At 37.2% G+C, this 27964-nt stretch overlaps 1 protein-coding gene across 4 annotated transcripts in view; it reads left to right on the top strand.

Moving 5' to 3' along the window:
* Positions 1-26993, top strand: part of LOC105732640 (inositol monophosphatase 1) — a 29259-nt gene extending 2266 nt beyond the window's left edge. The window contains exons 2-9 of one of the 4 annotated variants that reach the window (XM_012474829.3): positions 2830-2892; positions 3639-3772; positions 4586-4690; positions 7414-7459; positions 9731-9839; positions 12459-12567; positions 24271-24422; positions 25468-26993. In XM_012474829.3, coding sequence (XP_012330252.1) covers positions 2830-2892; positions 3639-3772; positions 4586-4690; positions 7414-7459; positions 9731-9839; positions 12459-12567; positions 24271-24422; positions 25468-25583 — 834 coding nt within the window. In that variant the 3' untranslated portion in view covers positions 25584-26993. Of the gene's footprint in view, positions 1-2806; positions 2893-3638; positions 3773-4585; positions 4691-7413; positions 7460-9730; positions 9840-12458; positions 12568-24270; positions 24423-25467 lie in introns of all 4 variants that reach the window. The other 3 variants (XM_012474828.3, XM_012474827.3, XM_012474830.3) reach the window with 3 other exon arrangements.
* Positions 26994-27964: the final 971 nt, after the last annotated feature.

Here is a 27964-nt window from a genome sequence, read left to right as displayed (position 1 = left end):
AAGTGATGGGGCAGCGCCCAGGTCCTGTGCTGTCCGCAGTCGCACTGCTGGGACAAATGGCAGGCAGAAAGGAAGGTGGTCTGGCTCCCACGCTGGAAGGCTATGACCAGGACAGAAACAGCAGGAAACAGTTCAGGTGTTTATGGCTTTGGGAAAATGAAAGTGAGTAAACTGCAGAACCTGCCCATCAATAAATATACCTGTGATTTCTGTACACACACACACACACACAATGTTTTTATCCACCATTCCTGGCTCATAACTCCCATAGCCCTTGACAGCAACCTTGGACCACCTTTCTGTCTTAGAACTAGCCATGAAGAAATTCTCTGACCTGCCTTGTCTGATTGTAGATCATAAGACCTCCATTTCAAAAGGGGTCTGGCCCCGTATACAGGAGAAAGGAGCGCAGCACAGAGAGGCCAAGATGAATCTGAACAGACAGTCCTTGCTGGGTTTCCACAGTCAGTCTGTTCCCTTTGGATCATACTGATGTTGTGGGGATCACATTTCTCTACACAGTTGTCAATCATGCATATCCAATGATGTCCAGACTCAGGACCTCAGTTGCTGTCTACCCAAGTAATTTACATGTTTAAATCTGCAGGCCATACCTCTTTTGTGAGCTCAGGATCCATGATTCAGCTGCATAACTGACATCTTTTGATTTTACAGAGACCCCTCATCTTCTGCTAATTAAATTCCTGATCTCCCAAACTCCCACCCATATTCCAAACTTGACTCTTTTTTTTTACTCCCTGTTTCAGTAGACTGTGACTGTTATCCATACGGTTGCCAGAGTGGGAAATCTGGGCATCCAGATTCAGAGGGAATCTGAACTCTTCCTCTCCCTGGTACTTTGTAGCCAATCTGTTGCTGATTCTCCCAAAACAGATGTCTCTTGACTCTCTTAACTTCTCTACCAGCAAAACTTCCTTACCAGGTTTCAGCCGATCATCAGGTCTCCTCCACACTACTGCATCCTGAATGTAAATCTGCTAATCCTCTACCCACACCTATTTTCTACCTTTCTGTTCAGTAGCCACAATGAAGTGATTCCTGAAGCCTTTCCAATCAATGTGTTATCCCTAAGGCCCTGTAGAGGATGATCCCCACTACCTCTCCAGCTTTATCCCTCTGTTTCCTTTGATCTCTGAGCTGTCACACTTAGGCCCTTCAGTTAGTCTTCATGTAGCAGGTATCCTGCATTTGAGTGAATTCATGCCTGTTCACTTGTTCTTATCCTGCAGTTGAGTGAGTTCATGCCTGTTCACTTGTTCTTCTCATCTTGGTTTAATCCTGTCTTCAGGAAAACCTGATCTGATGCCCAAGTCCAGGTGAAAACTCACCTGTTAGATGCTTCTCATTGCACTTCTCCTCCATAGCCTTTGTTTTTCCAGTTATTACATTTTGCATGTAGTCTTTAGTTTTTGATTAATATCTGAGTCTCCTCCTAAAAAGTAAGTGTGAACAGGACCTGATTTTCCTCCCCATGGTGCAGTGTATAGCATATAATAGGTACTCAGCAAACATCTATTGAAGGGTGAAACACATAGTGACTTCTGGGTAGAGAATCTCTAGAAGAGACAGTAGATTTTGAAATGGGACCAGAAGAATTTGTAGAGTTACATTAGTGTTGTTAGAAGGTGGGGGTGTGAGTGGCTTGAGCTGTTTCTGGCAGGAAAGAAGCTGCAGCTTGAGAACATCTAGTTCTGTTAAGACTAGTGGAGCAGAATGGGAGTAAGAGTGAAAAAAAAGTTTGGAAACAGTTCTTGAAGAGTTTGAAGGAGTTGCTTATATGACTCAGAAAGTGGCTTCTTTTAAAAAAATTTTTAAAAATATTTTTGTCAGAAAGAAAAAGCAACAAGCAGAAACTCACCATGTGGGTCTTTTGCCCTCCTTTCCTCTCCTGTCCCCTTTCCTATAATGTGGGCCCCAAGCCAAGAGTTTCTGAGTAGTCTTCAAGATGTAACTCTGTGTCTATTATTTGCTATTTTAAAAGAGACAAAATTAGTGTTGCTTTATAAATGGTGCCACAGTTTTTAGTCTGACAGCTTAAAAAGCTTTACTGTGCTAGGTACAGACCTCTGAGTGTGGTCAAGCCAGTGGTGAGTTATTTTAGTCTTCAGAAGTCAGTGGAAAGCTGGACAGTTTGGAACACAAATACATGTTGGGTTTTTTTTTTTTTTCCATCTCTGAAACTCAGGGAAATGAATTTGCTTTTTTATTTTTATTTTTTGGTCCTGGAATTTTCTTTTCTCAAAATGTTATGATAGAAAGAACAATGGACTTTAAAATCAGAATTGAGTTCAAGTTCTGACTGTATCATTTGTGTGTAATCTTAGGCAAATTATTTATCTCTGAGCTTTAAGTTCCTCATCCACATAATTTTTTTTAAGTACCTTTTGCTGCTTCCCTTCAAGCTTCTTTTATTTCAGTATTCCTAGTGTTCTTTCTCTTGTTTTCACTTTATTCTCCCAAATATTATCCTAGCTTTTAAAGTATTTCTTGTGTCATTTCTTATCTATTCCCCAAACGAATGTTTTGTTTTCAGTGTAATATTATATGGACACACTGGAAAGCAAAGCAATTTCATAGAATAGTCTTTATTATTAAAATATTTATATGTAGAAATGAGGTAATTTAGGTAAGAAATGTTTTTTACTGGGTATAGGCATAAATCTTGGGAAAAACTGTAGGGCATGGGTGAATCCTGACATGACAGTCTGTTTCTAATTAAGATGCTTTTGTGAATTAACTATTCTATAATTAAGACTTTTAAGACAGTTGTAACTACTTTGTACAGATATTTCTTAAATATTTCAGAAGATGGCCGATCCTTGGCAGGAATGCATGGATTATGCAGTAACTCTAGCAAGACGAGCTGGAGAGGTATGGACTATGGTTTTGTCGGTTATAGTGATTGGTGAGGACACTGCGTTGTCTTGTTTCGTTTGTTTGGTTTGGTTTGCTTTCTTTTTTTAAAACTGTCTTGCTTGTCAACCAAGCTGCAGTGTAGTGGCAGGATCATGGGTCAATCCAGCCTCAACTTCCTGGCCTTGGACTCAAGCGATCTTCTCACTTCAGCCTCCTGAGTAGCTGGGACTACAGCAGATATGAGCCACCATGTGCAGCTACTTTTTATTTATTTTAATTTTTTTGTGAAGGTGAGGGTCTTGCTATGTTGTCCAGGCTAGTCTTGAATTACTGGACTGCCTTGGCCTCCCAAAGTGCTGGGATTACACATGTGAACCACCACATTTAGCCTGCTTTGTTAAATAAAATACTCATTTTGATCAATCTACATTTGTGTTCATTGCAATAAATACTTTAAATAGAGCGTATACCCTAATTTTATATGATCGAACTTACTGTGATGACAGTTGTGATCTAAAATACGATGTAATTTTACATAATTTTTGTTTGTAGAAAGTCGTAACTATTAAAGGCTTATTTTATAGATACATTTGCAAGACATTTCTAAGATTGTCTTTTTTTTTATTGCATTTTAGGTTTAAGATTGTCTTTAAAGAATATTATTTAAGACAGATTGAATGTCTTAAACCATTTCTGTATGCTATCTTTTTATTTAAAATTATTTATGCCTTTTCTATTTGTTTACCAAAAATTCTTTTTAGGTGGTTTGTGATGCTCAAAAAAATGAAATGAATGTTATGCTGAAAAGTTCTCCAGTTGATTTGGTAACTGCTACAGACCAAAAAGTTGAAAACATGCTTATCTCTTCCATAAAAGAAAAGTATCCATCTCACAGGTATTTTGATTTACTCTTTACAGGAAATGTTTATTATCTCACCATTTCCTGGGGTTCAGCATATGAAAGTAGCTGAACTGCATGGTTCTTGCCAAGGTTTTCCATGAAGTTAGTCTAAGTGTTGGGGCTGCAGTCAACTGAAGGCTGGACTGGGACTGAAGGATCCATTCACTCATGTGATTCTTTGCAGATGTCAGTGCCTGGAGGGGTTGTCTGCTGGTAGCTTCTCTCAGTTCCTTACCACGTAGCCTCTTCACAGAGTAGCTCACAACGTGGAAGTTGACATCTCCTAGTCTGGAGCAGGTGGCACATGGAGGGAGAAACAGAGTGAATCAGATGCAAACCAGAGGGGCATTTTGTGAACAAGTCTCCAAACTTTTGTACACTATCACTTCCATTTTATTGGTTAGAAACAAGTAACTACGGGTAGCTCATGCTCAAGGCAAGGGACATTAGGCTCTGCGTCTTGAAGGGAGGAGTATTAGAGTGTCTGGACCTATTTTTAAAATCATTACATCTCCTTAATGATTTCTCATCTGTCATAAATGTGTGTGTGCATGCACCTTACCCTGGTATAACATCTTAGAATTTGAATTCTGACATTTTTCACATCAGTTTGCTCTGGGGGAAATAAATTAAAGCTTCTTTACTTTTATCAGTCCTTACCTAAAGGAAGAAGACGCAACAATAGAAAAGTGTAGGGTACAGACTTTTGGTATGTTTTATAGTACTCTGTGTAGCTAAGGAAATGTTATGATTTGGAAATGGTTGAAAGCAACGTAAAGATTAAGAGTTTGTCCTTCTTGCTTTTAGTTTCATTGGTGAGGAGTCTGTGGCAGCCGGGGAAAAAAGTGTCTTAACTGACAACCCCACATGGATCATTGACCCTATTGATGGAACAACTAACTTTGTACATAGGTATATTTTTAAATTTCTACTGTCATTACTCTTTGCATATTAACTAGATTGACCTGTAGATAGGAACATGTTTAGGAACATGTACACTTTAGAAAATTGTATACTTTGTTTATGCTTCTTTATTCTAATAAAGTGTATATAAAGTGTAATAGTGGAGCAAAATGTATTATGCAGACTTATCAGATATGGAGGAGGTAAAGAAATATTAATGTGATCTTGTCTTGTGGTGCCAAGTGCCCTGTTCACCATTCTTTTTCTCACTGTTGGCACTATCTAAAAAGGGAAGCAAACAAGATTGCTGCTTCGAGAGTGGGAATGGCACTTGCACTGCATGCCATTTTCTATCCTTTGAGTGTCACGTACCATGGATCTATATGGATCTATTAGTAGTAATTGTGTAAAAATATGGGGTTTTTTCTTTTTTTTTTTTTTTGAGATGGAGTTTTGCTCTTGGCCAGGCTGGAGTGCAATGGCGCAGTCTCGGCTCACTGCAGCCTCCACCTCCTAGATTCAAGCAATTCTCCTGCCTTAGCCTCCCAAGTAGGTGGGATTACAGGCACCTGCTACCATGCCCAACTAATTTTTGTATTTTTAGTAAAGACAGGGTTTCACCATGTTGGCCAGGCTGGTCTCAAACTCCTGACCTCAGGTAATCCGCCTCTCTTGGCCTCCCAAAGTGTTGGGATTACAGGCATGAGCCACTGCACCTGGCCAAAAATATGTTTTCAGAAAATAAAAATAAATTAAAAATTTTTTAAACTGATTATGGTAAAAAAGAATGTATTTTAGGCTGGATATGGTGGCTCATGCCTGTAATCCCAGCACTTTGGGAGGCCAAGGAGGGCAGATCATGAGGTCAAGAGTTTGAGACCAGCCTGGCCAACATGGTGAAACCCTGTCTCTAAAATACAAAAATTAGCTGGGCATGGTGATGCATGCCTGTAATCCCAGCTACTTGGGAGGCTGAGGCAGGAAGATCGCTTGAACCCAGGAGGTGGAGATTGCAGTGGGCTAAGATAGTGCCACTGCACTCCAGCTTGGGCAACAGAGCAAGACTCCATCTTAAAAAAAAAAAAAGAGTGTATTTTAGTGAAACTAATAAAGTCACTCTTGGAATGTTTTTCATATAGAATGAGTTCAGTCCAGGAGAAAAAATAGGCTTAAAAAGTGTAGGGGAAGCCCCTTCCCTTAGCCCTTAGGGGGATGGGGCTGGGGCTGGCAAAAAATTAAAATAAAAATTACATGGGTGTTAGGATCAATAGACTTGAATTCTGGTGTTTTTTTTTACCAGCTTTTTCACCTTAAGCAAGTTAGTTAAACTTTCTAGGCCACAGTATTAAAAAACATTTATAAAAAGTCCATATTAATAGTACTTGCCTCATGGAATTGTTTGTTACTCGACTCTGTGACTAGTACCTTCACATAAGAACTTAGTATAGTGTCTGGCACAGGGTAAGTATATGATATTCCAGTGAGAGTTAAAATTAGTAGCCACTTCTGGTGGAATTACATGTAGATGTCGTATTTGAGGTTCCCATGTAGTTGTACACATGTGTACTATATATACAGTCCTTGAAGTCTACAAAGCTAAGATTTAGAAACTATATGTGATAGAATGTTATATCTTTTAAATGTGGACAGATGTTAATATATTTTCACAGAAGAGAAGATTGTACAATACAGTGTGTATGGTATGATCTTATTTTTGTTAAAATAAAAACTTGCTTACCTATTTAGAAGTTTTTATCTCCAATAGCCTTAGCTTCATTAGTCTAATCTATTTTGTCTGTTTCCTTGATCTTAATTCTCTTGTGAGTCAGCAGTTACAACCTGTGTTCAAACTGTCATGCAGCTATAGAGAAATGTTGGCTTAACATTTACTTTTCAGATGTCAAGCTCAAAGTTTGCTGCTGGAGTAGAGATATGTAACAGCAATTTATTTTATCCAGTGCAGTACTTGTGTTTATCATGGTCTAGGACATAGGGGAAAAAAATCACTAAAATATATGCTTTTTAACCAAATCGATTTAAAAGTTTTTTAAATGTTGGCTTTTTGTTTTTTTTTAAGAGGACAGTGTCTCTACAGCTCACTGCAGCCCTGACCTTCTGGGCTCAAGCGATCCTTCTGCTTCAGCTTCCTGGGGAAGCTTGGACTATAGGTGTACACAACCACACTCAGCTAATTTTGTAATTTTTTTTTGTAGAAATGGGATCTCGCTATGTTGCCTAGGCATGCTGGTCTTGATCTCCTGGGCTCAAGTGATCCTCCTGCCTCAGCCTTCTAAAATGCTGGGAGGAGTGAGCTGCTGTGCATGGCCATGAAAAAATATTTTTACACAGTTACTATATTCATGGATTAACCTTCAAAAGATAGAAAATGCTGGGCAAAATGCTCTTTGCACTTCTATTTCTGGTTTCTCAGGATCCATCTGTGGAGATGACCATTGTTATGAGTTTCTTGTGGATCCTTTCAGAGATGTTTTATGCCTATAGAAGCATCGTGTGTGTGTGTGTGTGTGTGTTTGTATGTAATACCTCCCCTTTATCTCCTGTTTACAAAGGGTTATATACCATACAAACTGTTCTGCATCTTAAGATTTTGTAGGGAGTGGAGATGAGAGTTTTTGTAGGAAAAATTTTATGAGCATTATATTATGAAAAGATTAATTTTATTAACAAAAGTTCTATGTTGGTAAATTTGTGTTTTGTCCTTTTTTTAAAAGATTTCCTTTTGTAGCTGTTTCAATTGGCTTTGCTGTAAATAAAAAGGTATGTTTTATAAACATATGGTTGATTATATGCCTTGCTCTCATTTTCTGAGAAAAAGTAAATATGTTTTCATAATAAATTCAGGTTTGTCTATATATTCTATTTATATAACTGTATTATTTTGAATATAAGCCAGAGGACTGTTAAAATTTTTATGATGAATTTCCAATGAATAAAACTTAATGTCTTCTGAGAAGCAGGAGTTGTAAGGAGAAAATACACAAAAGTAATTGAAAGACAACTCAGTATTTAGTAACCATTATATGTGTGATAGAGTCAGATGGGATAGGAGTTGATATGTGATTTAAAATTCGTCGTGGAGGAGGTGAGATTTGAGTTGGGAATGCTTTAGTAGGTGTTAGTGAAGAAAGACATTAGAGACCAGCAAGTAGCAGGGGCCAAAGCATAGTTGGAAAATACAGAGTTTATTTAGGAACCTACACATAGTTCAGGGTATGTCTTATGTCCAGATACATATGTCTAAAGCCCAGCAGAATAAAACACATAGCTATAGCATTTCCTTGCTGTTTGGCTACTTAGTTGGTCAAACAGTAAAGGATCGTTACTAACATTTTACCTACCTATCTTCAAGGAACTTTTGATATGTAAGATCAACATGTACAAAAGCAGTTGTAAAATTTCTGAACATAAAACACAAATTAGGCGAATGACAACTTGGCCCCAGGGTTGTATTAATCAGTGAGAATGTCCAGAAGGAGCTAAGTGAGCATTCAGTATATAATCAGCCCTAGGCTATGTGCTGGCCCTCACATTGAATTCACAGCTCAGCACAAAGTTAGGTGTGTGAACAGGTAAAGATGATATGTGGTGAAACCAAGAAAAAAATACTGTGGGAACACAGGATGTCACCAATTCTGCTGAGAGCAGATTGGGAAAATCTTCATGACAGAAGGGGTCTTAGAAGTTGGTTGTGTGAGTTGACCCTTAGAAAAGTAGGGGTTTTCCAGATGGGGGAAAAAAGAGGAAAGTGTTTTAATCAGAAAGAACAGCTTAGAGAAGTTGAAGACCGTGACGTGTGTGGTCAACGGTGAGATGTTCGTGGAGAGGGAAGCACTGCAAGTGGCCGGGGCAGAGGTTAGTTTGGCCTTACTGTGAGGCACAGTGGCCAGTCTGTGCAAGAACATTTAGTTTTTATTTTTAGGTAGCTGGTTTTGAAGTGGAAAGTGACAGATAATTCTAGCAATGTAGAGATTATACTGGGGTGTGGATGATTCTAAACTAAGTAGAGGCAGTGAGAATAGCCAAGGAAATGCCAAAATTGGAAAGTGTTTTTAAGATTAAATTTGAAGGAGATTTATGGGGAAGGAATGAGAGGTAATCAGGCAAGGAGTGATTTTGTCTTTGATTGAGATTTTGCAAGACAAGGTTTGGAATCACAGGCTCTTCCCCCTGATTATGAGGTTGATGGGAGCCAAAATGGAATTTGTGAACTGGAATGAACCAACCTGTATGAATGTAGAGAGCTGAAAGGGAAATGGAAGCAATGGGAGAAGGAAGAAAAAAGCCTGAGGTGCCTAACTTATAACAGTGAGGCAGAAAAGAATGTTCTAAAATCATAACTCTGAGATGAAGTAGTAAGTGAGGTAGAACTAAGAGAATAATGCTGGGAACATGGAGGTCCTGAATTAAGTATTGAATAAATGTTGAGCCGGCAGGCTCCAATTCTTCAGACAAGGCAATTGAGGCAACAAACAAAGTTTGTTGATATTCTCTTTGTGGGACTTTCAGAATAACGAGTGATCAGGGCAGAAGCCACATTGTGATGTATTAAGAGAATAGGAGATGCAAAATTACTCATTGGCAGTGAAGGGAAAAGGATAGAATAACATTTCAAAGGTTTTGTAAGGAAGAGAGAAACCTGATGAAAAGGTATGAGAAGAAAAATCCGGGAGACAAGGGAATCAGCTGATGGAGTAGTTTTTCAGAGAATGTATGAGAGGGTAGGAGTCCTAACACAGTGTTCACTTAGAAAATAGGAAAACTCTGTCTTCTGAGGCAGGAGAGAGAGAGGTAAGGTGGGTGTGTTCTTAGATCTGGACTTGGATGGGAGCAGAATCAAGGATTTCAATTCTGGTGACCTCTTTCTCTTGATTAGTCTGGAAATTAACATTTTAAATATCCCACAGTTCAGCCATTTCAATCCACAGTTAATAGTATACCAGATTTTCTTGTTATTTTCTTAGAAAAAAGTATTGGCTTAATGATAAAACATATTCAGGTTTGGTGAAGGAAACTTGTTTTCCTCTGCAGATAGAATTTGGAATTGTATACAGTTGTATGGAAGATAAGATGTACACTGCCAGAAAAGGAAAAGGTGCCTTTTGTAATGGTCAAAAACTACAGGTTTCACAACAAGAAGGTAGGATTAATTCCAATTTTCAGTGCTATTCATATTGTGTACTCATATTTTATTGCTTTTTAATGTTCACCTATGTCTCCAAGTGTTAACTGATTGATAAATTGTGTTTATTTTCTCTATTCTTTTTGACTTCAGTTTTAAATGTGGAGTGGAAGCAGGGAAAGAAATGTAATTGACAAACACTTCAGGGTCAGCATTTTGTGATAGAGATAGGAATATGATTAAGACTGGCTTCCTATTGTGAACCCAAAATATCTGAGACAGGTCTCAGTGTTCAGGTTATAGGTAGATAAGAGACAAATGATTACATTCTTTTAAGTCCTGAATCAGCCTTTGAATATACAATTGAGTCTGGCTCAATGAATCTGCATTTTTACATAAAGAGTAGGGCAGTGGAAGCAATCAGATATGAATTTGTCTCGGGTGAGCAGAGGGTTGACTTTCTCTTTGACACCTGTGAAGATAAGCTATCAGGCTACATTGCCAGAGTGAAATTCAGCCAGAACTGTTTTAGGGTAAGGATCTTGAGGCCCACAAGGAATTTCCTTGTGGGCAAATTGTGAGGGAGTTATGTAGCTCTTTTGTCTTTGTAGGTGTCTTATTTAGGAATTAAATGGGAGACAGATTTGCCTGACATAGTTCCCAGCTTGACTTTTCCCTCAGATTAGTGATTTTTGGGTCCTCAGATTTATTTTCCTTTCACACTGTCCTTGTGGAGTTCATGGTTTATGTTTTATCTACTGCATCTAAAATTCTTTGTAGAATTCCTCTGATCTGATGTTCCTAGGACCAATTACTACAAAATAAATGGGGGGGAAAGTCCATTTAAGCTGGGAATCACTGAAAATGAGACATGTATATTTTATATGAGCTGAACGGCAATTTAAGTTTTCCTTCTCTATTACATCTGTTGGCCTAAAAAAAAGAAGCTCAGGCAAAATTAACGTAGAGAGTTTATTTGGACCAAAGTTGAGGACTGCAGCCCTGGACACACTTCCAGATTGCCCTGGAGAGTGCTCCAGAGAACTTAGGAGAGGCTGAGGTTCTTAAAGAAAAAGGGACACACTGGGAGAGGGGGTGATTAGAAAAGCTGTTCTTCAGGAATTCTCATTTGTTTACAGAAATAACATTGCTTAGTGATTGGCTATACACTATTGAATTATAGGGTGTATAGCATTTTATGACTACTTGGCATCAGTTAGTCTACAGCCCCCAAAGCAAGTGGCTTCAAGTGGTAATTACTTAGCTCCAGTGGGAGTGAGACTGTCTGCTGGTATATTTTAAATGACTCTTCGGGCCTGATAATTTAAAGGGACTGGCATTGTGTAGATTAAAACTTTTTTTTTCTTTCTCACAACTTACTGAAGTTTTAAGTTACTGTTCTTCCATAAACCGCATCAAGCATTTGCCACTGTTTGCACTTTGAGATTCTTTTCAGTGCAACAAGAACCTAGAGATACTTGCAAAACAGCTCGAGTTTAGAATCTTTCTAGACTTCTGTACTTTTCTCTCTCAATCAAACACTTAATTAAAGAGCGGATTTTTAGGCTATTTCCTTTTAATTAAAATCTAAGACCCCATGAAACGGAGGATGAATTCTTATTTTCTAGATGTCAACATGTGAGAAAATACACATCTTAGACCTGAAGGAATGTGATAGTTTTCATAGAAACAACTCTTTTCCTTTGCATAGTCATTCTTCACTTTACAAAGTATTAAATTATGTAACTTTTTTTTTCTTTTTTCCAGACGGAGTCTTGCTCTGTCACCCAGGCTGGAGTGCAGTGGCGCGATCTTGGCTCACTGCAACCTCCGCCTCCCGGGTTCAAGCGATTCTCCTGCCTCAGCCTCCGAAGTAGCTAGGATTACAGGTGCGCGCCACCACACCCAGCTAATTTTTTGTATTTTTAGTAGAGATAGGGTTTCACCATGTTGGCCAGGCTGATCTGGAACTCCTGACCTCATGAACAGCCCACCTCAGCCTCCCAAAGTGCTGGGATTACAGGGGTGAGCCACCATGCCTGGCCCTAAATTATGTAACTATTAAAAGTAGTACAGCAGTTACAAAAATGCTCAGAACAAATATAGCTGGCGAACATACATCTTAACTGGTGGGAGCAGGTGAGATGTGAGGTGTTGAGTATGTCTTGAGCTTTAGTCAGGATGTTTCAGAGGAAAATGGAAAGCCCTGGATAATCTGTCAGCCTTGTAAATGCATGTTGGAGATTTTTACTTTTGTTGTAAAAGTAAAATTTTTACTTTTACTGAAATTTTGCTGTAATTTGTTTTCTTACAAATCTGTACATAAATCCCTTATTGAATTTAATCTCTCCTTTTTCCTTTTTAAATATTTAAGATATTTGCTTGTTTCCCACCAAAGGTGTTATGTATGCAGGCAAATTGGTTACATTATGTACTTTTTCAGGAAGGGTCTAAGTAGCTAGACTCTGATGCTTGTAAAAAAGATTACTTCGGAATAATAAATTTATCAGTATTTTAATATTTAAACACAAACATTTGATAAAACAAGGAAGAGAGATACAAACGTTCTCTTCTGAATTACAAGTGTCAGATATTTTCTAGAATTCTAAATATTGAAACCTAACATTTTCTTTTCAGATATTACCAAATCACTCTTGGTGACTGAGTTGGGTTCTTCCAGAACACCAGAGACTGTAGGAATTATTCTTTCTAATTTGGAAAAGCTTTTTTGCATTCCTGTTCATGGGTAAGCTCTTTACCTTTATGCTGTCTCTCTTTGTGTACATGTGTGTGCATACACACACTTTTTTTCCCTTTACCGTTTTAGAGTAAATTACATACATCATGGTTTCTGAAGAATAGGGAGATTCTGTTCCATACCATGAAACCATTTAGGAAACCATTGATTTCATAAATATACTTTTAATCTAATTTGTCATCCATATTCAGTTTTGTCAGTTGATCTACTAATGTTCTTTATAGCATTTGTCTTCTTATAGAGTAGGATTCAGTCTAGAGTCAGCGTTACTTTTAGTTATCATGTCGCCTTAGCCCCCTTTGATCTGGAACATTTTCATTGCCTATGAAATTACTGACTTCCTTTACGTTTTCAAATTATTTGCATAGAATTCTGCAAGAGAGACTCTTATAATTAATTTCTGGCTTCTCTATATCAGTGGTTATTTCCCCCTCATCACTTCTTACTTTGTCTATTTGTGTTTTTTATCTTGTTCTTTTTTCTCAACCAGGATTTTAATTTTAGCTGTTTTCTTTTTTCTGCACTATCATTTTCGTCCTTGTGCTTTCTTTTGGTTTTGTTTCCTTTTTTTCCTTTTTGATTAGAAAATTTATTTTAATTCCTTTAGGTTTATTGATGTAAGTATTTTGGCTATGAATTTTCATCTGATCATTATTTTCATTGTATCCCAAAGATGCTGATACTTACTATTTTCATTATCATTATTTTTCATAAATTCTGTAATTTGCTTGTATTTCTTCTTTCACTGAAGAGTTATATTCTTACATTTTCACAAGGAGAGTCTGTCTTACTCCATTTTCTATTGTTCACAATAGAATACCTGAAACTGGGTAATGTGTATGTATAAAGAAAAGGAATTTATTTCTTACAGTTAAGGCAGCTCAGAAGTCCAAGGTCAAGGGGCTGCATCTGATGAGGGCCTTCTTGCTGGTAGAGAGTCTTTGTACAGAGTTCTCCAGTGGCACGTATGACATGGTGGGGCTAAGCATGCTAGCTCAGGTCTCTATTTTTCTCCTTATAAAGTCACCAGTCCTAGTCCTATGATGACCCATTAATCTATTAACCTATCAGTGGATTAATCCATTCATGAGGGCATAGCCCTCTTAGAGACCCCACCTCTCAGTACTGCTAGATTGAGGATGAAGTTTCAGCATGAGTATTGGACGCAACGAACATTCAAACCACAGCATTCCACCCCTAGCACCCCTAGATTTGTCTTTTTCACATACAAATACACTCATTCCATCCCCAGGGTCCCAAAGTCTTTACTTGTTCTATCATGAACTTAAAAATTTAAAGTCCAGAGTCTCATTTGTGAGCCTGTGAAATCAAAACAAGCTATCTGCTTCAAAGATAGAGTAGTGACACGGGCATACGACAGGCATTTCCGTTCCAAAAGGGAAAATTAGGCAAAAGAAGCTAGGCAAGTCCAGAACCCAGCAGGGCAGACATGCAATTTTAAAGCTGAAGAATAATCATTTTTGACTCCATGTACCACCTCATGGACACAATGGGGGTCAAGGACTGGGTAAAGGCCACTGGCGGCCATGCCCCTGTGGCTTTGCAGGTATAGCCCATATGTCAACTGGCACAGAATGGAGTCCAGTGCCTGAAGCTTTCCAAGGTGTACCTTGCATGTGGCTAGTGACTCCATAGTTCTGAGGTCTCGGTGGTGGTTCTGCTTTCATGGCTCCACTAGTCAGGCATTACCCTTGTGAGGCCTCTCTGTGGTGGCCTTGCTTCCTGGGCTCTGCTAGGCTTTACCTTGGTGGAGATTCACTGCTACCTCTACCCTCACAGTTCTACTGTGGCTCTTCCCTTGAGACAAGTCTCTTCCTGGGCTCCCAGGCTTCTTGAGGACAATCTTTGAGGCCAAGTGGAGGCTGGAAAGCCTCCACAGCTCTTGCTTTCTGCAAGCTTGCAGAATTAGTGTCATGCTGCCAAGGTTTACAACTTATACCTTGTAGAGATGTGGTATAACTCACACCTGGGATCACTTGACCTTGGCTGGGGTGCAGGGAGCACAGTGTTTGGTGGCTCTGGGCAGCCAGCATTGGAGAGTGCCCAGGCCTGTTCCATGAAACAAGTCTGCCCTGATAAGGGCAGGCCCATTGTGGACCTGTAAAGGGAGGGACAGTCTTGAAGATCTCTTAAATGCCTTCAGGTTCTTTCTTTACTTGTCTTTAGAAATAACACCTGGCTCCCTTGTAGCTGTGCTAATCTGTTTAGCAAATGGTTCCTGGCTAGCCCTTGGTTTCCTCCTCTGAACACACTTTTTCACTCTTTACTTGGCCAGATTGAGAATTTTCCAAGTTTTTCTGCTCTGCTTCCCTTTGTTTGTTTGTTTGTTCATTTTGTTTTTTGGAGATGGGGTCTCATGCTGTTGCCCAGGCTGGATTGCAGTGGCACGATTATAGCTCACTGCAGCTTCAACCTCCTGGGCTCAAGCGGTCCTCCCACTTCAGCCTCCCAAGTAGCTGGAACCACAGGTTTGCATGACTACATCCAGTGAATTTTTGTATTTTTGGTGTTTTTTGTAGAAAAGGCATTTCACCATGCTGTCCAGGCTGATCTCCAACTCCTGGGCTCAAGCAATCTGCCCAAGTTGGCTTGCCAAAATGCTGGGATTACAGGCGTGAGCCACTGCATCTGGCTACTCTGCTTCCCTTTTATTTATAAATTTGTTGTTAAGTTACTCCTTTGCTTGCAAATCTCAGCTTAAGTGGCCAAAAGTAACCAAGCAGCTCCTTCTATAATTTGTTTAGAAATTTCTTCTGCCAGATACCCTAATTCATTACTCTTAGGTTTAGGCTTTCAAGAAACCCTCAGTCATGGACACAGTTCGGACAAGTTCTTTGCTGTTTTATAACAAGGATGGCCTTTCCTCCAGGATACCTTGTTCCTCAGTTTTATCTGAGACTGAATCAGAATACTGTTCCTATTTCTATCAGCATTCTGGCCAGAGCAACTTAACCCAACCTCCTAGGTGTTCCAAACTTTCCATGGCCTTGTCTTCTAAGCCCTCACCAAAATCTCCCTTAATGCTTTATTCTCGGAAATGCAGGCATTTTCTAGCCTGCTTCTCCAAATTCTTGTATCTTCCACCCATTACCCATTTCAAAGCCGCTTCTACATTTTCAAGTATTTGTTATCAGCATCACCTCACTCTTAACCTATAATTCATGAACCTTTGAATAGATGAATCCATTCATGAAGACAAAGCCCTCATGACCTAATCACTTCTTAAAAGCACCCCCCAATACTGCCACATTCGTGATTAAGTTTCAACATGTGTTTTGAAGGGAACAAACATTCAGCCATAGCAGACACCTTTTTGCTTATTTAAAAATTTCATCTTTTATCTGTAGTTTTATTATGTTATAATAATTCTGCTTTCTGGAACCTACTGATGTTTTCTTTGTACACTATTCTATGATCAATATTTATAAGTTTCATATGCCCTGAAAAATGGTATAATTCTTTATTTTCAGGGTATAACGTTCAATATATAGCCAAAAGATTTACCTCATTAATTTTTTTTTTTTTTTGGTCTACTTGCCTTGTCTTACACTGAGAGTCTCTGATGTATCAGAGTCTTTCAGTGTATTTCTCTGTATTTCTCCTTGCAACTCTGTTATTTTATGTAGGTGGAAGCTATGTTATTTGATGGCTATTCATATTAGTTAAATATGTAGTTTATTGTGTAATTTTTTATGTAGTTTTTTGGAGATGGAGTCTCACTCTGTTGCCCAAGCTAGAGTGCAGTGGCACAGTCTTGGCTCACTGCAACCTCCACCTCCCAGATTCAAGCAGTTCACCTGCCACAGCCTCCTGAGTAGCTGGGATTACAGGCACATGCCACCACACCTGGCTAATTTTTTGTATTTTTTAGTAGAGATGGGGTTTCACCATGTTGCCCAGGCTGGTCTCAAACTCCTGAGCTTAGGCAGTCCACATCTCGACCTCCCAAAGTGCTGGGATTACAGGCATGAGCCCCTGTGCCTAACCCCCTGATTTCTTATTGTTCCTATTTGCCTGATAAATCTTTGTCCATCCTTTTATTTTTAGTCATTTGAATCACTGCATTCGAAGTGTGCCTGTTGTATACAGCATTTTGTGGAATTTCACTTTATAAGTCAATTTGAAAATATTTTTCTTTTAATAGATAGGTTAGGCCTATTGATTTATTGATATGACTGCTTTTGTCTCAATTCTGTTGTATTTTGTGTTATAATTACTGTCTGTATGATGTTGTAGTTACTGTGTTCATTTGATGTGCCATCTCTGCTTCTTTTAAAATTTCTTTTGTATTTATAAAGATTATGTTTTATTCCAGCAGGTTTCTTTTGTGATAAAACTTTTTATAGTACCTTTAATATTCTTTTCTTAATTACTTGCTATCTAGAATGTTTTGGCTTTACCTACTGCCTATATAACTATCTCCCATTCCCTGTATCTAGCTCTTTATCCCATTTTTATTTTTTTTTTTTTTTTTTTTTTTTTTTTAGAGAAAGAGAGAGAGAGAATAGGAAGGAGAAAAAAGGAAGAGAAAGAGAGAGAGAGAATGGGGAGGAGGGAGAAGGAAAAGAAAGAGGGAGAGAGAATGGGAGTATTGCTTTCTTGCCCAGGCTAGAATGCAATTTAGTAATGGGTATTGAAAACCTCTTTTATACTGATAATTATACTTAATGATGTAATCAGGAAGGAGTAAGGGAAGAAGATAACAAACAAACAGCCAACCAATATTTAATTTAAACCTATGAAATGCTATGCGATTACTGAGGAGTGATTTACTTCCAATTATATAGTCACCTTTGGAATAGGTGTGAGGTGGTAATGTATGTTTTGTGTATTTGAAGTGGAGAGTACTATAAATATTTATTAAGTTTACTTGTTCCGGGTCTGAGTTCAAGTTCTGAATATCCTTGTTAATTTTCTATCTCGTTGATCTATAGAATCGTTAGCTCTTCTTGTTGCATTGATCCTTTTGCCATTATGTAATGTCGTTCCTCGCCTCTTTTGATCTTTGTTGCTTTAAAGTCTACTTTATCAGAGGTGAGAATTGCATCTGCTGCTTTTTGTTTATTAGTTTATTTTTACTCTCTGTTCAATTGGTAAATCTTCCTTCTTCTCTCTGAGTCTTTGTGTATTGTTTCATGTAAGATGGGCCCGGATGCAGCATACCGATGGGTTTTGGCTTTTTATCCAATTAAAATATATGTAAGTTTAATACCAGCATTTGATGCTAGCTGACTGTTTTGCCCATTAGTTGATGTGAATTTTTTATTGTGTTAAAGTTCTTTGCTTTTTGATATATTTTTGGAAAGGCTGATATTGGTTGTTCCTTTATATGTATAGTGCTTCTTTCAGAAGCTCTTGTAAAGCAGGCCTGGTGGTGGTGAACTCTCTAAGTACTTGTTTGTTCGCAAAAGATTTAATTTTTCCTTCGCACATAAAGCTTAGTTTGGCTGGATAGGAAATTCTGGGTTGAAAGTTCTTTTCTTTAAGGATGTTAAATATTGGTCCCCACTCTTTTCTGGCTTGTAGGGTTTCTGCTGAGAGATCTGCTGTAAGTCTGATAGGTTTCCCTTTATGGGTAACCTGAACTTTCTCTCTAGCTGCCCTTAGTATTTTCTCCTTCATTTCAACCCTAATAAATCTGGCAATTATGTGCCTTGGGGTTGGTCTTCTTGAAGAATATCTTTGTGGTGTTCTCTGTATTACCTGGAGTTGAATATTACCCTGCCTTGCCAGGTTGGGAAAATTTTCCTGAATGATATCCTGAAGAGTATTTTCCAACTTGGATTCATTCTCTTCATCACATTCAGGTACACCTATCAAACGTAAATTAGGTCTTTTCACATAGTCCCATATTTCCTGGAGACTTTGCTCATTCCTTTTCATCCTTTTTTCCACATTCTTGTCTTCTCGTTTCATTTCACTGAGCTGGTCCTCGACTTCTGATATCCTTCCTTCCGCTTGATCAATTCGACTGTTTAAACTTGTGCATGCTTCGCGAAGTTCTCGTGTTGTGTTTTTTAGCTCCATCAATTCACTTATATTCTTCTCTAAATTGTCCATTCTCATTAACATTTCGTTAAACCTTTTTTCAAGGTTCTTAGTTTCTTTGCATTGGGTTAGAATAAGTTCTTTTAATTCACAGAAGTTTCTTATCACCCACGTTTGGAAACCTGCTTCTGTTATTGGAATACCGGTGTAATCTATTAAGCCTTGTTCCGTTACTGATGAGGAATTGCAATCCCCTGTAGAGGGAGAGGCATTCTGATTTTGAGTATTCTCTACCTTTTTACGCTGGTTTCTTCCCTTCATTATATATTTGTCCGTCTGTCGTCTTTATAATTACCGACTTTCTAACTGGGTCTCTGACGTCCAACTTGTTGATTCCCTGCGCTGAAATCTGAGCAATCCACTGAGCCAGCCAAAACAGCGGTGTTAAGATTGATGGTGCTTTTCTGCCCGGGAATATCCGGACTCTGCACCAAGAACTGGCGTGCTAAGGCACCAGCAAAACCGCCACGCCGGCCACAAGAGTCGCCCTGGCGACCCGTGGAGCTCCTCCACTGGGAATCTCGTGGTCCGTGAGCAACTAATATTCGTCTGAAAGTGTGGCGTCCTCTCGTTCTTTGCGCTTTCACTGGGAGGTACGTGCCCGAGCTGCTAATCATCAGCCATCTTGGATCTCTCTCCCTCTTTATCCCATTTTTAAAGTTGCATTGTCTACTTTACCAGAACATATTATATTTATGTATTCTTCAACCCACGACCCTGCTCTTTGATCCTAGCTCTTTATTTGACATTATAAAATGCTTGCAGTCCTTCTGTGAAGTGTTCCAGCTACCGTTTTAATTGAATGAAGTTCATCCTCTGGTAGATTCCTTGCAGGAGGGCACATGTGCACAGTTTTCCCTGAGTTTGGGTGTTTTCCAAAGTGCTTTTCTGTGGCCTTGAGACTTGCAGGACAGCTTGGCTGGATATAGTATCGTTAATGAAAGTATAAATTTCTTGAAAATGTTCTTTCACTGTTGCCTTGCTTTGTATATCGTTTTGGGGAAATCTGATGTGAATCTAATTTTTCTTGGCTTTTACATTATTTTATCTTTTAACTGGAGGCTGTTTTTTTCCCCTTAATTTTTGCCTAACAGTTTCTAAAGGAAGTATCTTAGAATTGTTCATTCTGGGTCAGTTACCTGTTTCAGTATATAGATTCATGTCCTTTTAATTTCTGGAAAGTTTTCTTAAGATGTAGTAGTTTAAATACTAGTGTACTTCTATTATAATTTTTTTTCTTTAAAGACAGTAGGAATGCTCCATCTCCTTGGTGTCTTTATTTCATCCACTTTGTCTCTGTCTCTTTTTACTTCTTTTATTGCTTTTTCTAATTTCTCTTTATTAAGTTTTCTTTTCATCTGTTCATTTATTGGTGCCTTGTAATTTATTCTTTATTCCTGACATAATTTTGTCTTTTATTTCCCCACCCCGTTTCTTTCCTGAGTTCAGTCATCTTGTTTTATGTTTGTGTTTTGGTCTATTTCTGCTCTTAGTTTCTATATCTCTGATTTAACATAAAGTATTCACAGGTTTTCGTTTGAAAATATTTAACTCAGATTGAATTCATATTCATTTTATTCCCCTTCATTGCTGGTTTTGGGGGGAGACTTTATAGCAAAAACCAAAAGAAAAAACAAAACCATTTTTATTAACAGTGTCTAATGTTTTGCAGTAGTTTTGTGTGAATGTAGTCTACTTTTTTCTATTTCATTTCATTTTGTGATCAGGGTTCCTGGTTTCAGAATTTCTTATTTTGCCAGTTGTGCCCTTCTGTCCATTTTCTTTTATGAATATCTGGTGGTTGTAGATAGAGTTGGCTTCTCTTATTACTCATTTCTGCAGGATCCTTAAGTTTTCACTTAGTTCCTACTTTTCCTCTACTTGCTTCCAAGGAGTACCACCTCTGCTATCTTATCTGATTTTCCTTCAGAATCACAGCTTCTCTGAAGCTGCCTGGTCAGGTTCTGCATGTTTTCTAGCCCCTTAACCGTAGCCAGGACTATGAATTACCAAGTGCTGATCTGTGTTCAGTGTTTTTGTGTTTATTGTCTCACTTACTCTTTTCTGAGGGTGGTTTTGTCTTTGTTCCCTGTGGGTCCTCTGCTCCTCCCTGCTCTTCCTTACAAAGTTTTTTTCTGCCTCCTCTCCCCTACTCTGTGCATCTAGGGCTTCTGGTACTCTGTTAGAATTCATTTATTTGTTTTCTTCTACGGAGAGGTAGTTTGAGAGTTTGTGCTTCCTGATTTCTAGAAATGCTGAAGGAATGGGTCCTATGGGTTTTATTTGTTCTACTTATTGATTTCATTTTATTATTTTCCAGGAGGATATATAGGAAGTTTCAAAAATTGACATGCCATTATTATTCTCCAAACCTCAGAGGCTCTCTGTAATGACAGTTTTATATATGGAGAAATTAAAAGGAAATATTTACCCTTATTTTATCCTTAAATCTTCAAGAAAAGCTAGAGGTTTGAGGTCCTTAACTTTAAATAGTTAATGCTATATTAAATAGAATTTCTTGGACCATAGTTGTCTATGTGAAAAATCACAGTAAAAATCCATTATTGAACAAAATCTGGGTATTTTGAATAACCACAGATAATAATATTTTTGAATAACCACCTATTATTCTTACCTTTTTCTTTTTGAAAATATCATCAGTGAGTTAGAAGAGTCTTAGAACTGATCAAAGATCATCTAATAATCTAGCCTTATTTTATAGATGACTTGACTGAGGTTCAAGGAGGTGATGTGGCTGCTTGAGATCGCATAGGTGGATGGAAATATTGACTACAATCCTTGCTCCCAGATCATTTCTCTTCAATATTGGACTTCTCTTAGGAGTCAGAATCTTCAAAATACAATTTGACCATGTACAAACTAATTATGTACTCTGCGTATGTAGTCTATATAGTAATGAGTAAAGTAAAAGACAGTCTGGTCAAATAGCTACAGAACCTCCTGGAATGATGCCCTTGAGGGAAAGGCAATAAACTTGCTGCTGCAGTGTGCTATCTTGAAGCAAAGACTTTAACCATGGGCTGTAAAATGGTTATGTTAGTCGTAAAAGAACTGCAAGAGGTTTACAGCTTTAACCTTTAATTTTGCTGTTGGATGAAATAAAAACTAATTTTTACTTCAGATTTTTTTCAGAAGTATAACCAGGAAAATATTACTAAGAAGAAATACTGACTTACTGATTTCTTTCATGATCTTTTGCATTCAGCTGATTCTTCAATTTTGCAATGGGATTTCAGAATTACTTATGCAAGCAATGAAACTAAAGAGAGTTATAATCTGAATGAATGCTTTAAACAAGCAGAAACAGTCTAATAGTTTCCTAAGAACTAACATTTATAAGGCAAAGTAAATTATTCTGGATCCATTTCCTCTTTAATTTTCAGGAATTCTTGTAGATGAAATGCACTATGTATGGTATATGATATTTTCTGACATGGTTTAGAGAATAATTTTATCATAAAAGTAGCTATTTTTATTATGAACACTATGTGCTAGGCACTCTGCTAGGTGCTTTATAAATATTAGCTATAGTCATTAGTACAGTTGTCCAAAGTAAATTGGAATCCTTATTTGATGACAGGAAAGCAACAACTTAGAAAAGAAACTTCTTCAAGATTATGTTTTTTAAGCAGCTGAGCATGGGAGCAAACTCAAATCTTTGTTACATCAGACCTAATCCTTTTTACAATATACCATGTTAGCTGTATAGGCGGACCACAGCTGTATAGGAGGACTACACTAAGATAGAATTCAGAACACATAGCACAGAATCTACACCCTAGTCTTAATTACCTGGTAGTTAAGTATTCTGGTAATCCTTTCATAATATTTTCCCTAAAAGAATATTTTCTTGCTGATTGCAAGACCGCTTGCCTGAAATCCCATGATGCTCATTAGAAGTGACAGAAGCACCCCTAGTAGGTACCCCTGTTTTTCCACTAGCCTAGGATTCTATATCTGAATAGAATACCAGGGAATTACTTATGAAAGACCTTGGTATTTGCATTCTATGATGTGAGATATCAGCTATCACATATCTCATGTGAAAAGTGGGGAAATGCACTTTTCTTTATAACTAAAACAATGCCATGAAAGTTAATTCGATTTTATTTATCTGGGAAACAAACATCTGTGGAAATTTGATGCACTTACTACTGCTTTCTCAAATTTGATGTGCGGCAAAAGCATATGAAGGAAAACATGCCAAATCAATGACATTATGTTATTCTAATCCTATTTTAAATTTCTTTGACTTGAAGGATGTACTTAGATGCAATATTTTTTAATTTTAATTTTTGAGACATAAAAATTCATAACACCACATTAGTCATCAGTTTCCCATGTTTTTAAATAAATAAACTGAAAAATCTCACTAAACAGAACTCACTCCCTTATTTCCATCGCTTTAAACAGTTACAGAAGGAGTTTGTTACTTGAAAGTAACTTGCAGACATGATGATGTTTGTCTTCTAAATACACATTTCAGTGTGTATGTCTTTAATCAAGGGGACATTGTCTAACACAGCCACAGTACAATGATAAAGGAAAGGGAATTAACATGGATACATAATCTAATATAAAGACTTTATTCACATTTTGAAAATTTTAATCCAACATCCAGTCCGGAGTCATGGATTGCATTTAGTTGTCATTTCTCATCAATTTCCTTTAATTTAGAACTTGCTTAGTATTTGTCTTTTATGACCTTGACATTTTTCAAAAGTATAGGCCAATTATTTTGTAGTCTGTCTCTTGATATGAATTTGTCTGGTTTCATTGTGATTATGCATTTTTGCCAGGAATGCCACAGAAGTAATGTTCTGTTCTTCTCAGTGCATTTTATCAGGCACATTTCTTTTTGTCTCGTTATGAGTGATAATAACATGGATCATTGTAAAGATGGTATTTTTCCATTGTACTTACTGTGTGTCTTGTGGAGAGACACTTTGACACTCTGTAAATATCAAACTTTCACCCACTTATTTTAACATTGATGATTCTTTACTGAATAAATTATTACTATAATTCCTATCAAGTGTACTCATATTTAACTTAACTTGTATTCAAGGAAGAGGTGCTATGAGAGGGAGAACCTGCAGTAATTTTCCAAGGCAGGCTTAGGTCTGTGCAGAGCCTGGCGTGCTGTTGTTGCTTTAGGTAGATGTATGATGCAAACCCAGTTGAGAATGACCAATACCATGATATTTTACACCTCTGAGAGACTATTTGCATTGTGGGGTATGTTTGTATGTGTGTAAAATAATATAAGCTTTAATAGCTGGATTTAGACAAATATTAATATACTTGCATTTTATTATAGTAGAATTAAGCATTATCAGTTTTTTTCTGAAAATTTATTGTTTTAATGTTCAATTTTTTTAATTATTGCTTTGTGAGGGTTAGTTTTGTGATTTATATAACATACCATGATAATTAAATTTATACATACTTTTATTTTACAATTAGATATCACCTCTTAAAATCTTTATCCTCTAGATTGGTCCAAGTTTCTTCAATTCACACTTAAAGTGAAGTTAAGGAGGAATATCTTACTTGGAAGGATTACTTTTTTCAATTTTATTTCTAAATTGTATTTGCTAGGATCCGGAGTGTTGGAACAGCAGCTGTTAATATGTGCCTTGTGGCAACTGGAGGAGCAGATGCATATTATGAAATGGGAATTCACTGCTGGGATGTTGCAGGAGCTGGTATTATTGTTACTGAAGCTGGTGGTGTGCTGATGGATGTTACAGGTAAAATTATGGACAATGAAGCAAATCTCCACACTTCTGTTGGACTTTTCTCCATATGTAGAATTTAAAAAACTTTTTGATACATGTTATACTGCAGCTTTGGAAGCAGAAACAAGCTATATATTTATGTGTAAAATCAAAATAAGCGTTAGGAGATAGAGGTGAGGATAAGAGCTAATGGTAATGCGAGACTTACAATGGTAAATGGCTAATCCTTTTCTAGTGAGAGTTTCAGGTACTCCTGAAAGGCTGTAGAAAAAGCCTAGACGAAGCTTATCCAATCTGCATCCCATGGGCCATATGCGGCCCAGGATGGCTTTGAATGCGGCTCAACACAAATTTGTAAACTTTCTTAAAATATAATGAGTTTTTAAAAAAATTCTTTAGCTCGTCAGCTATCATTAGTGCTAGTGTATTTTATATGTGGCCCAAGACAATTCTTATTCTTTCAGTGTGGCCCAGGGAAGCCAAAAGATTCGACAGCCTAGGCCTAGACAGTCGCTGATTCTGAAGCTTGTACCCAGAGCTGTTTGAATGGTGACAGTGGTGATAGTTGACGATGGATTTCTTCCACCATCACTCTCTGTGTTGCAACTAGAGAAGTGAAATATTTACTTTGAGCTGATGGTGAAAATTTTAAAGTGAAGGGTGAATCTGGCTTGAAAGAATTCACCAGTGATCTGGGAGAAAGGCAACAAAGGAATAAGGAAATGGGAAGGACAATGGTATGAAAATGCATTGGATTTATATTTTCTGTCTGTAGATTCTTAAACAATAAAGAGGTAATAAGAATGCATAAAAATAGAAATAGAGAAAATATGACATTTTCTGATAGGACTTCATTATTTAATCAAAAATTATGCTTAGATACTTAGTTATATATTACCTATACTTCCACATTGTAGAAATGTAACAGAGTAGATTTTCGTTTAAGAAAACTGGAAGTATTAAAATGTTATGTGACCATAGTACCTACTGCTATACTAGTTTTATATGAATTATTTTTGTACCAGATAAAACTGTTTTCATACTTGTTTACTTTTAGGTGGACCATTTGATTTGATGTCACGAAGAGTAATTGCTGCAAATAATAGAATATTAGCAGAAAGAATAGCCAAAGAAATTCAGGTAGTACCTTTGCAACGAGATGATGAAGATTAATTACAGCAGCCTCATAGTCAATCGCAGATGCTTTTCCCCAGATTTGGTGACCCACCGATGGATATGTGTTTCAAGAGTATGATAATGCTTGGTTTAAATTCTCTTTGTCCAGGTTAAAAATCTGGAACTTGTTCCATATTTTACTATGACTAGGTTTGTAAGAATTGACATAATGTTTGTTTCATTGATTTAAAAAAATGTGTATGTTAGAATGTACTTTAGGGAACATACCCAGGAAGTACAGTTGATAAGTATAACATCAACTGAAATAGTCAATTTGGTGTTTCTAAATATCTATGGTCCTCTGAAATTTTGACTTACTATATAGGTGCAGAGACACCCACTTAGAAAGTTACCTGTTTGGAAAAAAATTTCTCTTTAGTTTTAAAAACCATATATAATTAAATTTGTAAGGATATACTGAATACTTCCTAGGCCAACATTTTTCTCTTTGCAGAGAACCTTTTTTGTTTTATTCTTCAGGGTTCATATAACACCTGGCCCATTACATACATATCTAGGCAACTAAAAACAAACATTGTACGAATGGATATTTTTAAGGTAGTAATTCCTAGTTATAATAGATACATAAAGTAATGAGTTCAGCATTCTGTATTTTTGCTCCAGGCTTGAAGTAAAAGTTATCTAGTTAAATTTTTTATATTTTACATTACCATGCCATTTCACATTACCCTACAGCCAGATAGCATTGCTTATTGTGGGCATTTATGCAGTGAATACATTTTCCAAAACAGTTAAGTTGTCTATTTGGATTTGCTTTAAAGTCCTGCGTAAAAGAGAAGAAACTATTTCTATAATAAAAAGCACTCTCATCAGATATCTGACATAATGAGATACAACCTAACATTTTACTAAATCCAGTATTCATGTTTTAAAGGTGTTTACACTGATTTGACTGTGCTGGCAAATATACTGTATTGTTAATATTGAACTATTTATTTTTCTCTTAGTCTCTTTATTTAATTTACTTCATTGCTGCTGGATTCTCTTTGGCCTTTAAAAATATTTCTTAGTGGTTGTTGCCCTGCAGAACTCAAAAAGAAAATTGTACTGGTTCGTAGACATGTTAAAAGGGTTAATTTATTGTTCAGCCTTATCCCTTGGCATGTGAACAGAGTACTAGACTTATTGTAGGTTCATATGAGCTTTGTGCTGTAAAATGAAAAGCGCTTCTATAAAGTTTTCAAGGTAGGGGGTGATTTTATTGTTGTGTATATCTAATAAATATGTGTGATACTAAGGTTTGAGTGCTATTATTTTGTACTGTTGATCACAGCACTTAAAACATCTGATACTGTATTATTCTAGGACACGTTTTTGCAATTAAATTTATTTTAATTAAAATGATCATGAATAAAACTTTAAATTAATTGATTTTTATATTATTAATCATTATTGTTGTTGTTGTTAATGTTATTTTTAGATTTAGTATCTTGCTCTTGCCCAGGGTCTCACTCTGACCGTGCTATGGTGCAGTCATAGCTCACTGTATCCTTAAATTCCTGGGCTCAAGTGATCCTCATTCTTCAGTATCCTGAGTAGCTAGGACTATCAGTTCATGCCACTATTCCCTGCTAATGTTTTAATTTTATTTTTGTAAAGATGGGGATCTTCCAATGTTTTCCAGGTTCCTTGGCCTCCCAAAGTGCTGGGATTACAGATGTGAGCCACCAAGCCACGCCATGATATTTACGTTATTAAAGTTAATAGTTCAAACTACTTTTAGAGGTTTTGTTTTGTTTTGTTTTTGTTTTTTGAAGACAGTGTCTCGCTCTTTTGCTCCGACAGGAGTGCAGTGGCATGATCATCACTCATTGCAGCCTCAACTTTCTGGGTTCCAGATACCCTCCCACGTCAGCCTCCCTAGTAACTGGAACCACAGGCACATGCCACCATGCCTGGCCAATTTTTTATTTTTAGAGACAGAATCTTTCTATGTTGCCTAGGCTGGTCTCAAATTCCTGGGCTCAAGTGATCCTCCCACGTCAGCCTCCCAAAGTTCTGGGATTACAGGTGTGAGCCATTGTGCCCAACATACTTTTAGAGGTTTTGCGTTGAGTTACAAATATTTGAAACTTGCAAATATAACTTAATCTACATTCTTTTTTGCCTGTAATTTTTCCAACTTTTCCAAAAATGTAAATATTTTTTCTATAATAGCTGTTACATCTATTTATTCTAAATGCAATTGCATGTTTTGTGTCTGAAATTTCTTTAGACATTGAAAAAGGATGATTGACAAGAGAATTATCTAATATTTGAAAGTATTTCTTTGAGTAACAGGACTTGTTAGACCTAGCATGTGTATGTTATAGTCAGTGTATATCATCTTTCTGTATTTGTACACATACACAGATACA

Source organism: Aotus nancymaae, unplaced genomic scaffold, assembly GCF_030222135.1.
Source record: "Aotus nancymaae isolate 86718 unplaced genomic scaffold, 86718_ANA_hifiasm-v0.15.2.pri h1tg000036l, whole genome shotgun sequence".
Classification (NCBI taxonomy): Eukaryota; Metazoa; Chordata; class Mammalia; order Primates; family Aotidae; genus Aotus; species Aotus nancymaae.
Note: the sequence above shows the minus strand (reverse complement) of the source record. Positions and strands in the feature narration are given on the sequence as shown.